The sequence below is a fragment of the Eriocheir sinensis genome, chromosome 9 (assembly GCF_024679095.1).
Source record: "Eriocheir sinensis breed Jianghai 21 chromosome 9, ASM2467909v1, whole genome shotgun sequence".
Classification (NCBI taxonomy): Eukaryota; Metazoa; Arthropoda; class Malacostraca; order Decapoda; family Varunidae; genus Eriocheir; species Eriocheir sinensis.
The window spans coordinates 9,324,943-9,342,242 of record NC_066517.1 but is presented as its reverse complement, the minus strand read 5'-3'; the positions used below and the strand labels follow the sequence as shown (position 1 = coordinate 9,342,242).

At 40.9% G+C, this 17,300-nt stretch overlaps 1 protein-coding gene across 2 annotated transcripts; it reads left to right on the top strand.

Annotated features, from left to right (window-relative positions):
* The first annotated feature begins 2,328 nt into the window (after window positions 1-2,328).
* Window positions 2,329-15,590, top strand: LOC126995898 (uncharacterized). Of its 2 annotated transcripts, XR_007750816.1 has the most exons (3): window positions 2,329-2,776; window positions 2,956-10,706; window positions 12,901-15,590. XR_007750816.1 is itself a non-coding variant. In XM_050855794.1 (2 exons), exon 2 carries the CDS (start codon window positions 5,863-5,865, stop codon window positions 6,832-6,834), a length of 972 nt encoding a protein of 323 aa, XP_050711751.1. In that variant the 5' UTR covers window positions 2,329-2,776; window positions 2,956-5,862; the 3' UTR covers window positions 6,835-11,495. The 2 variants fall into 2 exon arrangements, 1 of the variants encoding a protein (XP_050711751.1); XM_050855794.1 differs by lacking the exon at window positions 12,901-15,590 and having other exon boundaries at window positions 2,956-11,495.
* Window positions 15,591-17,300: the final 1,710 nt, after the last annotated feature.

Here is a 17,300-nt window from a genome sequence, read left to right as displayed (position 1 = left end):
ACAACACCATCACTATAGTCTGTTCACTTAAGCTAGATTCCTGGTGCCTAGGCAGGTTGGTAAGCTTGCAGCTGATTGGCTGTTCCGCTCTCCCACTAACACTCATGTCGAACCACGTCTTGCATGCTCGAGTGAGACATGTTTCTTTATTATATGCCATAGCTCACCTCATATATGAGCTAGCCAGTTTTGGTTGACACCATCAGACTCAGCAGTGACTGGAAAATCAAGATGTATTGTAAAAACTCGACAAAACGAATAACAAAATGGTATTACGATGAGTTGAACCGTGAAGATGTTAAAAAAATGTTTATAACATGTTTTACTTATGCTCGCTGTTTTCAACAGTTGTTCATTGACTGCAGAAATATATTATTACATTACATAGGAAAATCTCTCATGAACACGATTGTGTGATCAGAATGCAGTTAAAGCTCTACGTATTGAAATCACAGTTATTTATAGCAACATTTCACAGTTCAACTCATCATCATACCATTTTCTTTTTTGTATTGACAAGTTTTTACAATACATCTTGATTCTCCAGTCACTGCTGAGTCTGATGGTGTCAACCAAAACTGGCTAGCTCGTATATGAGGTGAGCTATGGCATATAATAAAGAAACGTGTCTCACTCGAGCATGCAAGACGTGGTTCGACATGAGTGTTAGCGGGAGGGCGGAGCAGCCAATCAGCTGCAAGCTTACCAATCTGCCCAGGCGCCAAGAATCTAGCTTAAGTGAACAGACTATAGCACCATTACCATCACCAGCACCATCACCCGAGTGTCAGGTGGTAGGTTTTGCTTCACACAAAAAATTCAGGCAGGTACAAAAGCCTAGTGACATGGTTTGTACGTACTGGGGTGAGCCCCAAGTCTATTCAAAGTCTGCAGAATGGTAAATTAGTACATAGGGCTGTATTACAAGTCAAACCCGAGAAGTTTTGGGTCCCTACAAAGGTCGGTTTAGGGGCCATACTAAAAGTTCAATCCGAGAGGTTTCAGGTCCCTACAGAGTTCAGCAGAGGTGGGCGCGGTACTGAAAAATCAGTAGTGCAGTTGCAGTAGTGCGGTACTTCTTTCGGAGTAGTATGGTTGCGGTAGTGTGGTCCCATTTTTTTTTTTCCCCCCAGTGCGGTACACGGTGTGCAGTATTGCGGTAGCGGCAGTCAAAATAAAAAAATGCTTCAGTGCCTATCCTGGCTATCCAAACTAAGGAAGCATGCTTAAAATAGTACAATTGCCTTAATTTACAATAGATGGGGCAGAAAAGGACAGGGAGGGGGAGGAAAAGATATCTGTGTGGGACATGTCATTTTTTTTTTTTTTTTTTTTTTTGTCAATACTGCAACTTTCTGAGGGAGGATTTACATAGATAGATTTACATAGAAAATCAGACCACACAGACCCCATGGTCCAGACTAGGTGGCCTGTCCTTAAACCTAAGTGATTCTACATTAATCAGATGGCTCCAGAACGTTGCATTTCTACTCTAGTTAATATTAAGTTCAAGGAAGTGACCGTCATGCTTGTTTTTAAAGGAGTCAGTCGTGTTACACTGGACCACAGAAGGTGGGAGCTTATTCCATTCTCGCACTACAACGTTGGTGAAGAAAAATTTGGTGCTGTCTGACTTTACTTGTCTACATTTGAGTTTTATGCCGTTGTTCCTCATTCGCAAAGTGTCATCGATCATAAACAATTTTGATCTGTTTACATTCGTGAAACCATTAAGTATTTTAAAACATTCAATCAGTTTTCCTCGGAGGCGACGTTTCTCAAGAGAGAACATGTTAAGGGTGGAAAGCCTTTCTTTGTAGGATTTGTTGCGCAAGGAAGGGATAATTTTTGTTGCCCGACGCTGAACACCTTCTAATTTAACAATGTCCTTTGCATGGTGGGGAGACCAAAACTGTACCGCATATTCCAAGTGGGGTCTGACTAAACTATTGTAGAGCGGAAGTATTACATCTTTATTCTTGAATAAAAAGTTTCTTTTAATTCCCTTTATTTGCTGCATCGATGCATTGCTGTGAGAATTTGAGGTTTGACACGATTTTGACCCCCAGGTCCTTAACGCATTGAATGCTTTTGAGTTTGACGCCGGAGGGAGGGGACAGGGAAGGGGGAAGAGGAGAGATCAGCATCATGTGAGAGAGGAGGAAGTGGGGTGTGGAAAGGGAGGAAGGAAGGGTGGTGAGACCTTGAATAACAGTTGCAGTAGCCAGGGAGGAAAGGTAGGGAGGATATGGGTGTGTGAAGGGGAAGGGGAGGAGGGTAGGAAGGGGAGGAATTCTCCGGCGTTTGAACGAAAACGAAAGATTACTAATATAGGAAAGTCATGATGGGAACAGTGTGAAACATTATTCAAACTGTCAAACATATTAAGACAAAACACATCAACTGGTAATAGTGAGACATCGACCGTGGGAAAGCTCTAAGCACTGGCATCTCAGGCCTCACTGAAGCAACCACGTGGAAATATGAGTCGAGGAAATAATGATAATAATAATAATGTAACTGTGGTATCAATATACCTCATTATACCTCATTGTTATTATGTAAAATATTAACATGTAAGGAATTTATATGGTGCTATAAGGGTATATTTGTACGGTGCTATTAGAAGGCAACATAGGTGCTGTTAAGAATGCTTACATGCAGCCGGTGACGTTTGTTTGTTTGGGTTATGCGGGCAGCGAGTCTGTCGTTTATAAGTGGAGTAGAATTGTGGATTCGGCGATGTGGAGCAGTGATTCAAGCCGTGGCACTGGAGGTCAGTATCTTTTGCTAATATTTCTATGTTATAACACAATGTTGAGCTATGTAGTGTACACATACTGTGTATAAGAGTGTTAAGAATAGTTTAAGCTATGAATGCAACAATATATGACTTATGCTTTGGTGCAAAGAGCCAGACTATGTATCGTTGAGGCAGCACTTTCTTTCCCATAGTTTCATGGCACGACTGGGGCATGTACGGTGCACAAAATGGAGGACTCTTTGTCCAAAGCCACATCATAGGAATAAAGGGAAATTATAACAACGAAGTTTCCATGTCCTGCTGGCAGTCCATGCATGTCTGTGTGTCTGTGTAAACCAGCCCAAAAGGGTGACTGTTCCATGTCCGCTTCAGTGAAACTCCAAGGCTCTGCAGCTCTACAAGCTGCAGTGAAACTCCAAGTTTCTGCAGCCCTACAAGCTGCAGTGAAACTCCATGGCTCTGCAGCTCTACAAGCTGCAGTAAAACTCCAAGATACTGCAGTTACAATTAAGCTGCAGTCATAAGGATGCACAGCTCTGCAGTGACCTGCAGTAACCACCAACGCTCTGCAGTCAACTCCAAGGAACCTGCAGTGGCCTGCCATGTCTGTAACTTCACGCTGGTCATTTCATTGTTTCGATCTCCATGGATGAGTGAGGCAACACTCCTAGCAAGCACTTATAACCTGTCTGCATCCACTCATCACCTGCAAGTAAGGGGTTTCCAAGTTTTCTAAGTCACCGGCATTCAAGAAGTAAGAAGTAAACTCAGTGTTACATAAAGATTCACTTAGTTGACATTAAGTATAAATCTTCTTACAATGAGTTCTAATGAGGATGCCACAGTTATTGAGGGTGACCCAGGTAAGGGCCTGGATGAGCAGGTGGATGAGGCAGCACGCAGTGTAAGAACGAGAACACAATCAGAGAGGAGTAAAGAGTAGGCCTACACCATTCAGGTGTACAAGAGTAGGTGTTCAACAAATAAGCGTGCTTGGAAGAGGGCAGCAAACAGTATCTGTGCCAAAGTACAAGGGTCAAGTTGTATTAATGAATTACAGGATGTATAAAAGTTATGAATACAAAGTTTGAAGAGTTTTACAGTGCTTGTGAGAAATTAATTGGAGCTGATCCTCAATGTAATGAACAAATTACTCAGGAGTTGGATGACTGTGAGAAGTTTAACTTTAATGTAATCCATGAAGTTGCAGAGAAAATTAAAGCTCTGCAGCATGAAAATGATTCAGTAACATCTGATGATGACTTCAATGTTTCAAAGGGTAAACAAGAGCAGGCTGGAGCTAAGGCAGAGCCTGAGGCTGTATAAGAATGGAGTGAGTCGGTTGAACCCAAGTCAACTTGACAATGAATGGAAGGGAAAGGAGCAGATGCTTCAACAGTACCTAAACAATCGGCCTCAAACTCTTGCTGAAGTGAAAGCACAGCCAGTTAAAAGGGAAGAATTTAGTCAACAATTTGACTTAAATGAGGTAAAAGAAGAATTGCATAAATCTGTAGAAAGGATTGTTGATATGTTACCTAACAAGGAAGTTAACCCTCATACCAAGGTTTTCTCACCAAAAGTTGATTTGCAGGAACCTGACACACATGTGACCAACAATTCTGGTAGTCAGTCAGATGGCACTATTACCCAGCCTTCCCCAGGTTCAGTCAGTCAGTTAGATGCAATGCAGAGGATAGCAGAAATTATGTCAATGAGGCAAACCAGAGAAAACCTTCCACGTCCAGAACCAGAAGTGTTCAAGGGAGACATGTTAGTTTTCACAACATGGTTAAAAAGTTTTGAAATTTTCATTGAGTCCAGAACTACTGATTTTACTGAAAGGCTCTTTACCTAGGAAGGTATACCAATGGTGAAGCCAAGGAAGCAATCAGTGGATTGCTTCAGTTAAATACTGAAGAAGCTTACATTAAAGCTAAGAAAACCCTGAAGGGTAAATTTGGAAATCTGTTTCTTGTGTCTAATGCCTACAGAAAAAAGTTATATGAGTGTCCAAAAATTCAGCAGAATGATGGCCCAGCACTAAGGAAATTTGCAGATTTCCTGGACAGCTGCAGGACAGCAGTGGAAAGCGTACCTCACCTAGTGGTCTTAGATGACTCACAGGAGAATGTCAAATTATTGAAGAAGTTACCTGTTTCACTAGTTGAAAAATGGAACACAATAGTGTACAAGTATGCTTCTAGAGGTGATGATGATAGTGATGATGAAGGTCTAACAGACATAAGTTCTGAACAATATCCTCCCTTTAAAAGGTTCTTAAGTTCATACGTAGAGAGGCCACAAAGGCGTGCAACCCAATATCATCGTGCAGTGCAGTCATAGATAAGAATCAAAGGAGCAGTGCAGTTGTAGCCAAAGGAAGAAATAGTAGTTCAAGTACTGATAAATCAGGAAACAGACGTTTCAAGACAGAGGCATCAGAGGTAAAGCTGGCACACACAACAATGGACAACAAGGCTAAATATGATAAAAGGCATGAGGTAAGAAAAACAGGGCCAAGGAGACTGAGCTGCCTTTATTGCAATGAAGAGCATGATGTAGATGTGTGTAAAAAGTTTAACTTGCTTGATATCAATGCAAAGTTGGACTTTGTGCAGAAGCAGTACTTGTGTAGAGGATGCTTGAAGCATGGTCACAGAAAGATAGATTGTCGTCATAAGAAATGTTGTAGTATATGTCAACGATACCACCCAACATCTCTTCACAATAATGCCTTTGCACAAACTAGTGCTCAAAATGTCAAGGCAGGAGAGTCAGACAGAGCAACTTAGCCAAAAGCAAATGAAAGCTCAGCAGTTTCAAACAAGATTAACACCAGTCAGTCTATGACAGGAGATATGCACACCATGATTGTGCCAGGGTGGCTACACCACAGTAGCAGTGAACACAATAAAAGGTTGGTGTATGCATTATTGGATTGTCAGTCTGATGCCTGTTTCATTAAAGAAAGCACCTTGGAAAGAATGGGAGTTAATGGCTCACCAGTACACTTTAAGCTCTTCACAATAATGGGAGAACAGGTAGTCCCCTGCACAAAAATCAGTGGACTTGTTGTATGAGGATTCAGCGAGCACATGAAAATAGATCTTCCACCTGCATATTCCAAGGAAGATATTCCTGCTAAAGAAGCTCAGATACTGTGCCCTGAAACAGCCCAAACCTGGCCACACTTAACAAGTATCTCTAACAAACTGATGCCTTATGATGCAAATGTAGATGTGGCACTTCTTATTGGAGCTAACTGTATCAGAGCCATTAAGCCCAAAGAGATTTTTGTAGGAGATGAAGATGATCCTTATAGACTAAAAATACACTTAGGATGGGGCGTTGTTGGCCAAGCAATTAAAGAAACTAAGAAAGTTTCAGATGATGTAGCGAGAGCATATAGAACTATAGCCCAAGAAGTTGTCATCAGTGAAGAAAGAAAAGTTAGTTTCCTTGTTGTTCCTATTCAGATAAAGGAGTTAATAAACCCAGCACAAGTCAGGAACATGTTTGAGGTTGATTTTAATGATAAAGGAACTGACAACACTCCCTTTTCCTATGATGACAAAAGATTCCTGAAAAGGATGAGAGAGGGAGTGAATCAGCAGAGAGAAGGGCACTATGAGTTGCCTCTTCCACTGAAGAATAATAACATCAAGCTTCCAAACAACAAGGACATGGCCTTGCATAGGCTCATGAAGTTACAGGCAATACTTATGAGAGATAAAAAGTACCACCAAGATTACAAGGAATTCATGAAAGAATTAATTGACAAAGGCTATGCAGAAACTGTGCCAGCCAGGGATTTGCAACGAACAGATGGTCAGGTGTGGTATATACCTCACCATGGTGTTTACCACCCAAAGAAACCAGGGAAGATAAGAGTGGTATATGATTGTAGTGCTAACTACAAAGGTCATTCTTTAAATGGTCACCTGTTGCAGGGCCCAGACCTAACAAACAATCTGGTTCTGGTTCTATGTAGATTCTGCCAAGAAGTGACAGCCTTTGTTTGTGACATAGAAGCAATGTATCACCAAGTGAAGGTGAAACCTGAATAAAGAGATATGCTGTGCTTTCTGTGGTGGAATAATGGAGATCCAGGTGAGAATATGCTTGAATACAGGATGACGGCCCATTTGTTTGGAGCTACATCATCTCCGAGCGTTGCTGATTTTGCACTTAAGCAAGCTGCAAATGACTATGAGGCTCAGTATGGATATGATGCAGCAAACTTCATCAGGAAGGATTTTTATGTTGATGATGGACTTAAATCAGTACCAACAGTAAAGGATGCCATTGATCTGCTTATGAAAAGCAAGGCATTGTGTAAAATGGGAGGATTTAATCTCCATAAGTTTCTGTCAAACAGTAAGGAAGTGTTAGCAGCAATAGCTCCTGAAGAAATGAATAACACTGCAAGAGCCTGGATTTAAGTAAAGACATGCTACCTGTAGAAAGAACACTTGGAGGGGAGTGGTGTGTAGAATCTGATACTTTCCAGTTCAGAATACAAGTCAAAGATAAGCCACTCACAAAAAGGGGCACATTGTCTACTGTGAGTTCAATATATGATCCATTAGGCCTTGTGTCTCCTCACATCCTCATTGGCAAAGGAATGCTCCAGGAGTTGTGCTGTGAAGGATGAGGAGATACCAAAGTATGTGAGGCTGCAGTGGCAGCAATGGAGAGATGACCCACATAAATTAGGGCACTTAAAGATACCACGATGCTACAAGCCTGAAGGATTTGGCGAAATTAAAAAAGTTGAACTGCATCGCTTTTCTGATGCCAGTCAAAAGGGGTATGGTCAGTGCTCTTACATAAGACTGATCAACACTGCTGATCAAATACACTGTGCACTTTTAATGGTAAAATCAAAAGTGACACCCCTCCGAGCCATCACTGTGCCGAGGTTGGAACTCACAGCAGCAGTAGTGTCTGTGAGAATCAGTGCAATCTTAAAGAAGGAGTTAACCTATGAAGATACTCAGGAAGTGTTTTGGACAGACAGTAAGGTGGTGCTGGGATACATCAACAATGATTCTAAACGATTTCATGTATGTGTAGCCAACAGAGTCCAGCAGATAAGAGATCAAACTTCACCTAGTCAGTGGAAGTATGTGGAAACAGAGCACAACCCAGCAGACTATGCCTCAAGAGGGCAGTCTGTAGAAGAGTTAATTAACAATGACAAGTGGTGGAATGAGCCACACTTCTTGTGGCAACCCTTTGAGATGAATGATGACCTATCAGAGCATCATGAATTGGAAGCTGATGATCCTGAAGTAAAAAGAGTTGCATCATGTGCTACACAGACACATGAGCCATTTAATGTACTTGAGAGGCTGAACTGTTTCTCTGATTGGTTCCGTATGAAGAGAGCCATTACAGTGTGCCTCAGGCTTCAAAGGATGTACAAGAAGGATGCAGATGGGACACATAAAGGAAGAAGCCAAGAATACATTCCACTGACAGTACAAGAACTGAAAGAAGCTGAAAATGAGATCATAAGGCAGGCTCAGGCTCATGCCTTCCATGATGAAATAAAGATGCTGAAGGGTGTAGGAACCCATGAGTCTTCCCCACAGACAAATAGAAGAGGAAAAACAGTAAAGAAAATAAGCAAGTTGTACTAACTTGATCCCATCATAGATGAAGATGGAATAGTAAGAGTTGGGTGAAGAATATGGAGGTCTACTCATCAAGTAGCAAGACATCCAGCAATCCTGCCTAAGGGATCCCATGTTACTGATCTACTGATTTGCTACTACCACAAAAAAAAAATACATCATCAGGGTAGGGGCATAACACTAAATGAAATTAGAGCATCTGGGTACAGGTAACTCGAGATTTACGCGAGTATTGCATCCTTGAAGAGGTCGCGTTAATCAAAAACAATGTAAATCAAACAAGAGGTAGGTTTCTATCGAAAAATAAATATTCATTCAGTGGAGAGAGAGAGAGAGAGAGAGAGAGAGAGAGAGAGAGAGAGAATATCCATATCACTGAGATATCCACTCAGGCACTTAATCTCAGCCTCACTCATGTGAGGAAGAAATGAGGGACACCATGAGCGACTGGCTAGTATTGGTACTGGTACCGAGCAGTCTGGTACCGGTACCATACCGTATAGCTGGTACCATTAGTACCGGTACTGGTACCAGTACCTGCGCACCCCTATTGTTGAGTAGCGTGGCAGCATGGGTACTGTATTGTTGTTCAAGTGGCGCACGGAAAGAACTGAGCTCAGCTGTGTGGGCGCGGCGCCGTGTGAGTCCAGTTGCGTGAGGCATCTAGTGGCCACTCCATAAAATATCGTGTATAAGTGAAAAAAAAGTGTAAATTAAACATTTATTTGGATTTTGGACCCGGCGTTATTTCAAAAACGCGTAAATCAAACTCACTTAAATTGAGAGTTACCTGTACTGGATTTTGGGGGGCTCATCTCTGGTGGCTAGACATGTCTCAAAATGTGTAGCGTGCAGAAAAGTTGGAATTGACACACAAGGTCAGAAGATGGCAGACTTGCCACAAGATAGGCTAGAGCCTTCCCCTCCCTTTACTTATGCTGCAGTTGATTTTTTTAGTCCTTTCTACATCATAGAGGAACATGAAGAGCTAAAGAGATATGGGGTTCTTTTCACATGCATGGTATCACGTGCAGTCCACCTAGAGACCATCTAGAGACAGCAAACAGTCTGGACACTACTTCCTTTCTCAGTGCTTACTGCCACTTTATAGGAAGAAGAGGCCCAGTAAGGCAGTTAAGATCAGATCAAGGAACAAACTTTGTAGGTGCAAATAATGAGTTAGCCAACTCTTTGAGAGAAATAGATGAGGAGAAGCTAAGAACTGAATTACTAAAGGACAGTTGTGATTGGGTTCATTTCAAGATGAATGTACCACATGCAGGCCATAAGGGTGGGGTGTGGGAGAGACAAATAAGAACAGTGAGAAGCATATTGTCAGTGCTACTTGATCAACATGGACCTCAGTTAGATGATGAAATGCTTAGAGCATTAATGATAGAAGCAGAGACAGTTGTAAATGGTAGACCTCTAACTGTGGATAACCTTACCTCTCCTACTAGCTTAGAACCACTGACACCCAACACTCTGTTAACTATGAAATCAAAGATTGTGATGCCTCCTCCGGGTAAATATGAAAGAGTTGACTTGTACTCAAGGAAACGTTGGCGTAGGGTACAGTTCCTTGTAAATGAGTTCTGGTCAAGGTGCAAAAGGGAAGTTTTGCAGTCTCTTCAGCTTAGAAATAAATGGCAGAAACCCTGAAGAAACCTCAAGGTGAATGATGTTATTGTTAAGGATTGCAACCTAGCTAGAAATCAATGGAAGCTGGGCAGAATAACTGAGTGTTTTCCAAGTGATGATGGTCTTGTGAGAAAGGTGAAAGTGATGATGTCAGACTCATGTCATGACAATTCAGGGAAACGAACGAAGCCAATGAACATTGTTTAACTTGTTCATAGTCTTGTTCTCTTGTTAGAATGTACTACTCAGGAAGACCAGGGCACCCCCACCGAGGAGCCTAATTGATTTGTTTGTACTCAGGAGATGCACAGATAATGTCAACAGTATTTCATGTATCTGTAATACTCATGTTATAATTAATGTTATAAGGTAAATTTTCCTACAATTTAGGGGAGCCATGTAACTGTGGTATCAATATACCTCATTGTACCTCATTGTTATTATGTAAAATATTAATATGTAAGGAATTTATATGGTGCTATAAGGGTAAACTTGTATGGTGCTATTAGAAGGCAACATAGGTGCCGTTAAGAATGCTTACATGCATCTGCCGACATTCGTTTGTTTGGGTTATGCGGGCAGCGAGTCTGTTGTTTATGAGTGGAGTAGAATTGTGGATTAAGCGATGTGGAGCAGTGATTCAATCCGTGGCACTGGAGGTCAGTATCTTTTGCTAATATTTCTATGTTATAACACAATGTTGAGCTATGTAGTGTTCACATACTGTGTATAAGAGTGTTAACCCCTTCACTACGGCCGGGCGACAACAGCGCCCCGTGCCGTATCCAAGATTGCCGCGTGCGTCAAATTTGAAAAGTTGCTATTGAATATAACAAGTTTTCAGCCATAAACTCAACATAATCATAATGTATTATATACGAAAACATGCAGAATTAAATGGTGCACGTAAAGAAACTCACTACGGCTGGGCCAAAACAGCACTCTGCACTGTATCCAGGATCGCCGCACGCGCCAAATTTCAAATGTCGCTATTGAATATAACAAGTTTTCAGCCATAAACTCAACATAATCATTATGTATTATATATGAAAACATGCAGAATTAAATGGTGCACATAAAGAAGCATAATTTAATTGGTAATTTTGAGATGTAAGCATAAATATAAATATAAAATAACTCGTATATTGGCTAAAGCGTGCCAGAATGCAGTATGCGTGTCCTCGGATATGGTACGGGGTACGCAAGGATGCAGTATACATGTCCTCGTGTTGAAGGGGTTAAGAATAGTTTAAGCTATGAATGCAACAATATATGACTTATGCTTTGGTGCAAAGAACCAGACTATGTATCGTTGAGGCAGCACTTTCTTTCCCATAGTTTCATGGCACGACTGGTGCATGTACGGTGCACAAAATGGAGGACTCTTTGTCCAAAGCCACATCATAGGAATAAAGGGAAATTATAACAACGAAGTTTCCATGTCCTGCTGGCAGTCCATGCATGTCTGCGTGTCTGTGTAACCATCCCAAAAGAGTGACTGTTCCATGTCTGCTTCAAATAATAATAATAATAATAATAATAATAATAATAATAATAAATTATTATTATTATTATTATTATTATTATTATTATTATTATTATTATTGTTATTATAATCAAACAATATTGATCCTGGCTACATTGAAAATAGAGAGAGAGAGAGAGAGAGAGAGAGAGAGAGAGAGAGAGAGAGAGAGAGAGAGAGAGAGAGAGAGAGAGAGAGAGAGAGAGAGAGAGAGAGAGAGAGAGAGAGAGAGAGAGAGAGAGAATGATAAAATAGAGAAGTTACAATGAAGTTAAAAAACAGATATAGTATGTTATGCATCGAAGAAAACTTTGTATGGGACATGAGCGGCGATCATGTTAGTGCTTGTACAGTCATCGACAGAGGCAGTCATGGCCTTGGGCTGAGTGACGAACAGATTTACTCTGAGTTATTCGTGTTTGGTATTGAGGATATGTTATCAACTTATCAGACATGTCTGATGATGATTTAGTAACTAATAAAAACTCTGTAAAACTGAGTGAAAGTACCGTCATTTAATATGCACCAATGAAAGGCAACACCAAGATATATAAAGTGGGTTTAAAAAAAATTAACTTTGCTAAACCACTTTTTGCATGTTTTTCCGTTATCTTACAATTGCTAAGAATGTTTTGAGCTTATAAAAAAATAAAAAAAATCGGCTGGCACCACGGATGGGTCTGGGTTGAAATGGCCAGCACAGAGCGGGTTAAAGAAGACTCGCAGTGTAGTAGTTTAGTCTGTCTATTTAGTATTTAATTTTGAACAATAACTGAAAAGTCGGGATGATTGAATCACTGATTCTGATGGCTGATACCGATTGACTAATTGAGTCCGATTCACTGTAAAAAAAAAAAAAAATAAATAAAAAAAAAAAAAAAAAAATCTGTGAGCATGCCGCGCTGCAAATGTCAGGTTTTCAAAGTACCGCAAAAAAGTACCGCACGGTTTTTTAGTGCAGACTGCGGTAGTGCGGTATTTTCAGAAATTTTGCGGTAGTGTGGTACTTTTTTTGTGATGCGGTACTACCACACTAAGTACTGCACTTGCCCACTTCTGGAGTTCAGGATGAATAATTCTGTAGGGACCCAAAACTTCTCGGATTGAACTTGTAACATGGCCCCTAAACCGACCTTTGTAGGGACCCAAAACTTCTCAGGTTTGACTTGATTACAGCGCATAGTTTGTATTTTAATTTTTTCTTGTGTAATTGCTTTTTTAATTTCATCAATCTGATATATTTTGAAATTGTATTTGGTGTTGGTTTATACTGATATATAGCATAATTACTTAAATGTCAAACTATATTTTTGTTATGTTTAATTCAGGTGAATGGCTGACGGACGAGCACATGAATTATGCCCAAGCCCTTCTGAAGAACAACTTCCCTAAGACTGATGGTCTACAGCACACCATGGAGCCTTTCAAGTTGCCATCAATAACTCATTTCAAAGGAGTCTAATGAGGGAATTTGTGCAGATATTGCTCATAATAAACAACCATTGAATTTGTGCAATATCCCTTAGGTGTGGCCCAGGAGAGGTTAAAATATATGATAGTTTAACACCATCTGTGCAAAGGGGAGGATGCAGAAATATCGTAGTGGTGTATGTCCCTCCAAAAAACAATTCATGGACAGAAGAATTGTACAAGAAGAAGCTGGAAGATACATTGGATTGCCTAAGGAGATTGCTGGAGGAGAAGGATAAGATTCTGATAATGGGAGAATTTAATTGTAAGGAAGTGTCATGGGAAAACTGGTCAACGGAAGGAAGTGAAGCTTCATGGGGAACAAGAATAATCACCAGGGAGCCAGATATCATAGAGGAGATGAACTGTAAGAATCCTGTAGGGAAGAGCGATCATGTACTTATTGAGTACATATTACGAGAAGGAGGTAAAATAATCAGGAATGAGGACTACAGGAAAGAATGGTTTAACTTTAATAAGGCAAATTTTGAACAACTTGGAAAACATTTTGAGGAAGCACAATGGGATACTTTTTTCGAGGCTGATAATGCGGAGGAAAAATGGGCTGAAAAGTTGAGCAACTTGATTAATGTCTCACTAGCACAAGGGAAGGTACCAAGAGACTGGAAGAGGGCTAACATCGTCCCAATATATAAAGGAGGAAGTAAGGAAGACCCGTTGAACTATAGGCCAGTGTCATTAACAAATGTAGTAGCAAAGATGTGTGAGAAAATTATAAAAAAAACAGATGGGTGGGGTATTTAGAAGAAAACAGTATATTAACAAGTAGCCAATTCGGATTCAGAGGAGGATGGTCTTGTGTAACTAATTTGATCAGCTTCTATTCAAGAGTAATTGATATAATACAGGAAAGGGACGGTTGGGCAGATTGTGTGTATCTGGACTTAAAGAAGGCATTTGATAAAGTACCACACAAGCGATTAATATGGAAACTTAATCATGTTGGAGGTCTGGGTAGTTCAATATTGGATTGGATTATGGACTTTAATAATAAATCAAGCTGGATGGAAGTGACTAGTGGAGTCCCCCAAGGATCGGTGTTGGCTCTGATTATGTTTGTAATATATATTAATGACATGACAGAAGGGGTGACAAGCTATATGAATATGTTTGCTGATGATGCTAAAATAATGAGGATGGTGGCTAATGAAGAAGACTGTGTAGCCCTGAGCCAAGATCTCGATAGAATAAGCGAATGGTCACGCAAATGGGAAATGACATTCAATACAGAAAAGTGTAGCGTGTTGGAGTTTGGTAAGAGTAGTTGATGAATATCGGGGAACTATTCTCCGAGTAATGAAAGAATCATGAAAAAAACTGAAGAAAAAGATCTGGGAGTGATCATAACAGACAAGTTATCCTTTGGAAAACATATAGACCGGATAACTGGGGAAACATACAATCTTCTTAGAAACATAAAAGCAGGATTTACATATTTAGATAAAGAAATTGCGAAGAAACTAATAACATCGATGATACGTCCCAGACTGGAATATGCAGCATTAGTGTGGTCACCTAGATTGAAGAAAAAAATTAGAAAGTTGAAAAGAATACAAAGAGCAGCGACTAAATTACCAGAAACTCTGAGAGAACATACTTATGAAGAAAGACTGGAGAAATGGGGACTAACAACACCGGAGAGAAGAAGAGAGAGAGGGGACCTAATAGCATTGTACAGGATACAAGAGGGATTGGATAAATTGAACAGGGAAGACCTAGTGGAACATGACAGAAGTGTGACAAGAGGCAATGGTAAGAAACTGAAGAAGAGCGACTGTAGGAGAGACATCAAGAAATACAGTTTTCCATACAGAAGCATAACAACTTGGAATGGACTTGACGAGGAGACTGTGTGTGCAAAAACGATTCATGAATTTAAAGCCAAACTGGATAATAAGCATTATGGAGACGGGACAGCACGAGCCTAGTATGGCTCTTTTTCCTGTGTTTCACAGCTACAGTACCCTCTCGAGTTTCGTGCTATCCAAGTTTCACGGTTTGTCCTAAATTCTTACCATCCCGACTTTCGCGCATTATCACCCCGAGTTTCGCGCTGCTTTTACACGTACGGGTCACGTCTGCTTATCATCGGCGTCACGCACACTACCTTTAAAGGTATCACACTGGACGTTTTCCTTCAAACATTGTGGCTTTGGAGAGAGAGAGAGAGAGAGAGAGAGAGAGAACGGGTCGTTTTGAAGCCGCAGTTGGAGGTGGCTGCCTTACAATTGGCTGACGGTTTTGAAAACATGTTTGTGATTTGCTGGGAGTCTGATGACGTCATTGCTGACACTCATCCTATTAGCGGCTTCACTGCCTTAAGGGGGTGTCACAATGACCGTTTTTGTCCAACCGTTAGGGCTACGGGCAACGCCCGTACGCCCAACCGGGAGCGAGTTTACGGTTGTCTGTAAGCTGATGTCACACAGGACTTTTTTTCTTTCCACTGCGTTGGCGCCAGCTAGGGCAACCGGCAACTCCAACTTTTCCTGGTGTGCGTCACACATGGCCAAGGTCGGTTGCCCGTATCCACATCCTCAACGTAAACAAAGCACTTGCCCTGTATTAGCATGGCGTCGTCTGCTAAAGTAAGTGCTGTCGCGGCTTGTGCTGCCATTATCCAAGTTATGGACTTGTTGCTGCAGTTAAATGGAAGGAAGAAACAGTTGTGGGTGTGGCATGCCTGTGGTTCCTCCATGCCAATTCTCATTGTCACCACTGCGCGTTCACGGCCAACCGACCCATCTAGACTCAACCACATAAACACATGGATCGAATAACAACACACACACACACACACACACTGAACACCGAAGGAACAACACGTCGGCCGCTCCGCTCCTGCCCCGCTCCCTGTGCCGCGATCAGCTAATCGCCTATCGTTGTTGTGTTTACATGGGGCCTGGAAGGCATGTAAGTGTCGGTTCCCGTCTCCAATAAGTGAATTCCGGAATGATGAGCAGAGAGGAGGAGCAGTTAACGTGGTCAACACCGTTACGAGGTGCAGAAGGAAGGTACGGAAGCAGTGATGAAGAAACTGAACAAACTAGGGCATTCTCTGGCTTCGCCAGCCGAGAGACAACTATTTACAAACGAATGTTAATGCTGGAAAGAAAACTGGACAAGTGGATCGGAATGATAAAAAACAGAGAGATGGAGGAATCCCAGAATAGGGAATTCCATAGAGACCTTAAAGCTAGGGTTCGGGGATTGGAGGAACGGGAGAAGCAACTGATCAAAGAGAATGAAGAGTTGAAGGGAAAAGTGGCAGAATATGAAAAGTCGATGAAAGATGGACTGGGAGAGGTTATAAAGGAAAATGAAAGTTTAAAGAAATTAGTCACCCAGGAGGAGAAAAGAGTCAGGGAGGAGGTATTGGGTGAAATGAAGACCTGGAAAGTGGAGAGTGAGAAAGCAAACGTGAATCTTAGAGAGGTAATTGAGCAACAAATGAAAGAAGATAAGGAAGATGTAGAAAAGGAAGTGGTTAAGGTAATAAAGAAAAATGAAGAACTAGTCAGGGAAGTTGCAGACAAGAAGAAGAGTGTGATAGTATTTGGTTTGAAGGAAAAGACGATCACATATAAGCCCAAAAGAGATAAAGAGGAATTGAAATCAATTAAGGACCTACTAAAAAATTTAAATGATGACGAGCAACAAAGTATTCAGGAAGAGGTGGAGGAAATCCACAGGATGGGTCCTTACACAGAAGGAAAGACCAGGCCAATAAAAATAAAGTTAAGATCACAGAAGGCGGCTTTGGATATTTTGTACAGAACAACTAAATTAAAGGAAACAGAAGATTGCAAGGATATATACATAAAGAAAAATAGAAATGAAGAAGAAAGAAGGAAATGGAACGAACTACTAGCAGAGGCGAAGGAGAAGAATAATGAAAGATCTGTGGAAGAAAAGGAGATATTTTTTTGGCGAATAGTAGGGGACCGAGTCAGAAAGTGGTACACAAGAGAGAGGATAAAGAAGAACGAGAGTTAGAAAAGATAGGTAAGAGTAAATGTTTAAGAGTGATGTATACAAATGTAGATGGATTAATAACTAGTGAATTGGAACTGCAAGATTTCATAAAGGAGAAAGAACCAATGATCGTATGCTTAACGGAAACCAAACTGAACGAAGCTATTAAATTAGAGATAAATAAAAACTATGATATATGGAGGAAAGATAGAATGGGCAAAGGGGGAGGTGGAGTGATGATAATGACAAAAAAGGAGTTAAC

Coding starts and splice junctions, on each gene's coding strand:
- LOC126995898 (XM_050855794.1), top strand. CDS start 5,863: ATGAAAATAGATCTTCCACCTGCATATTCCAAGGAAGATATTCCTGCT.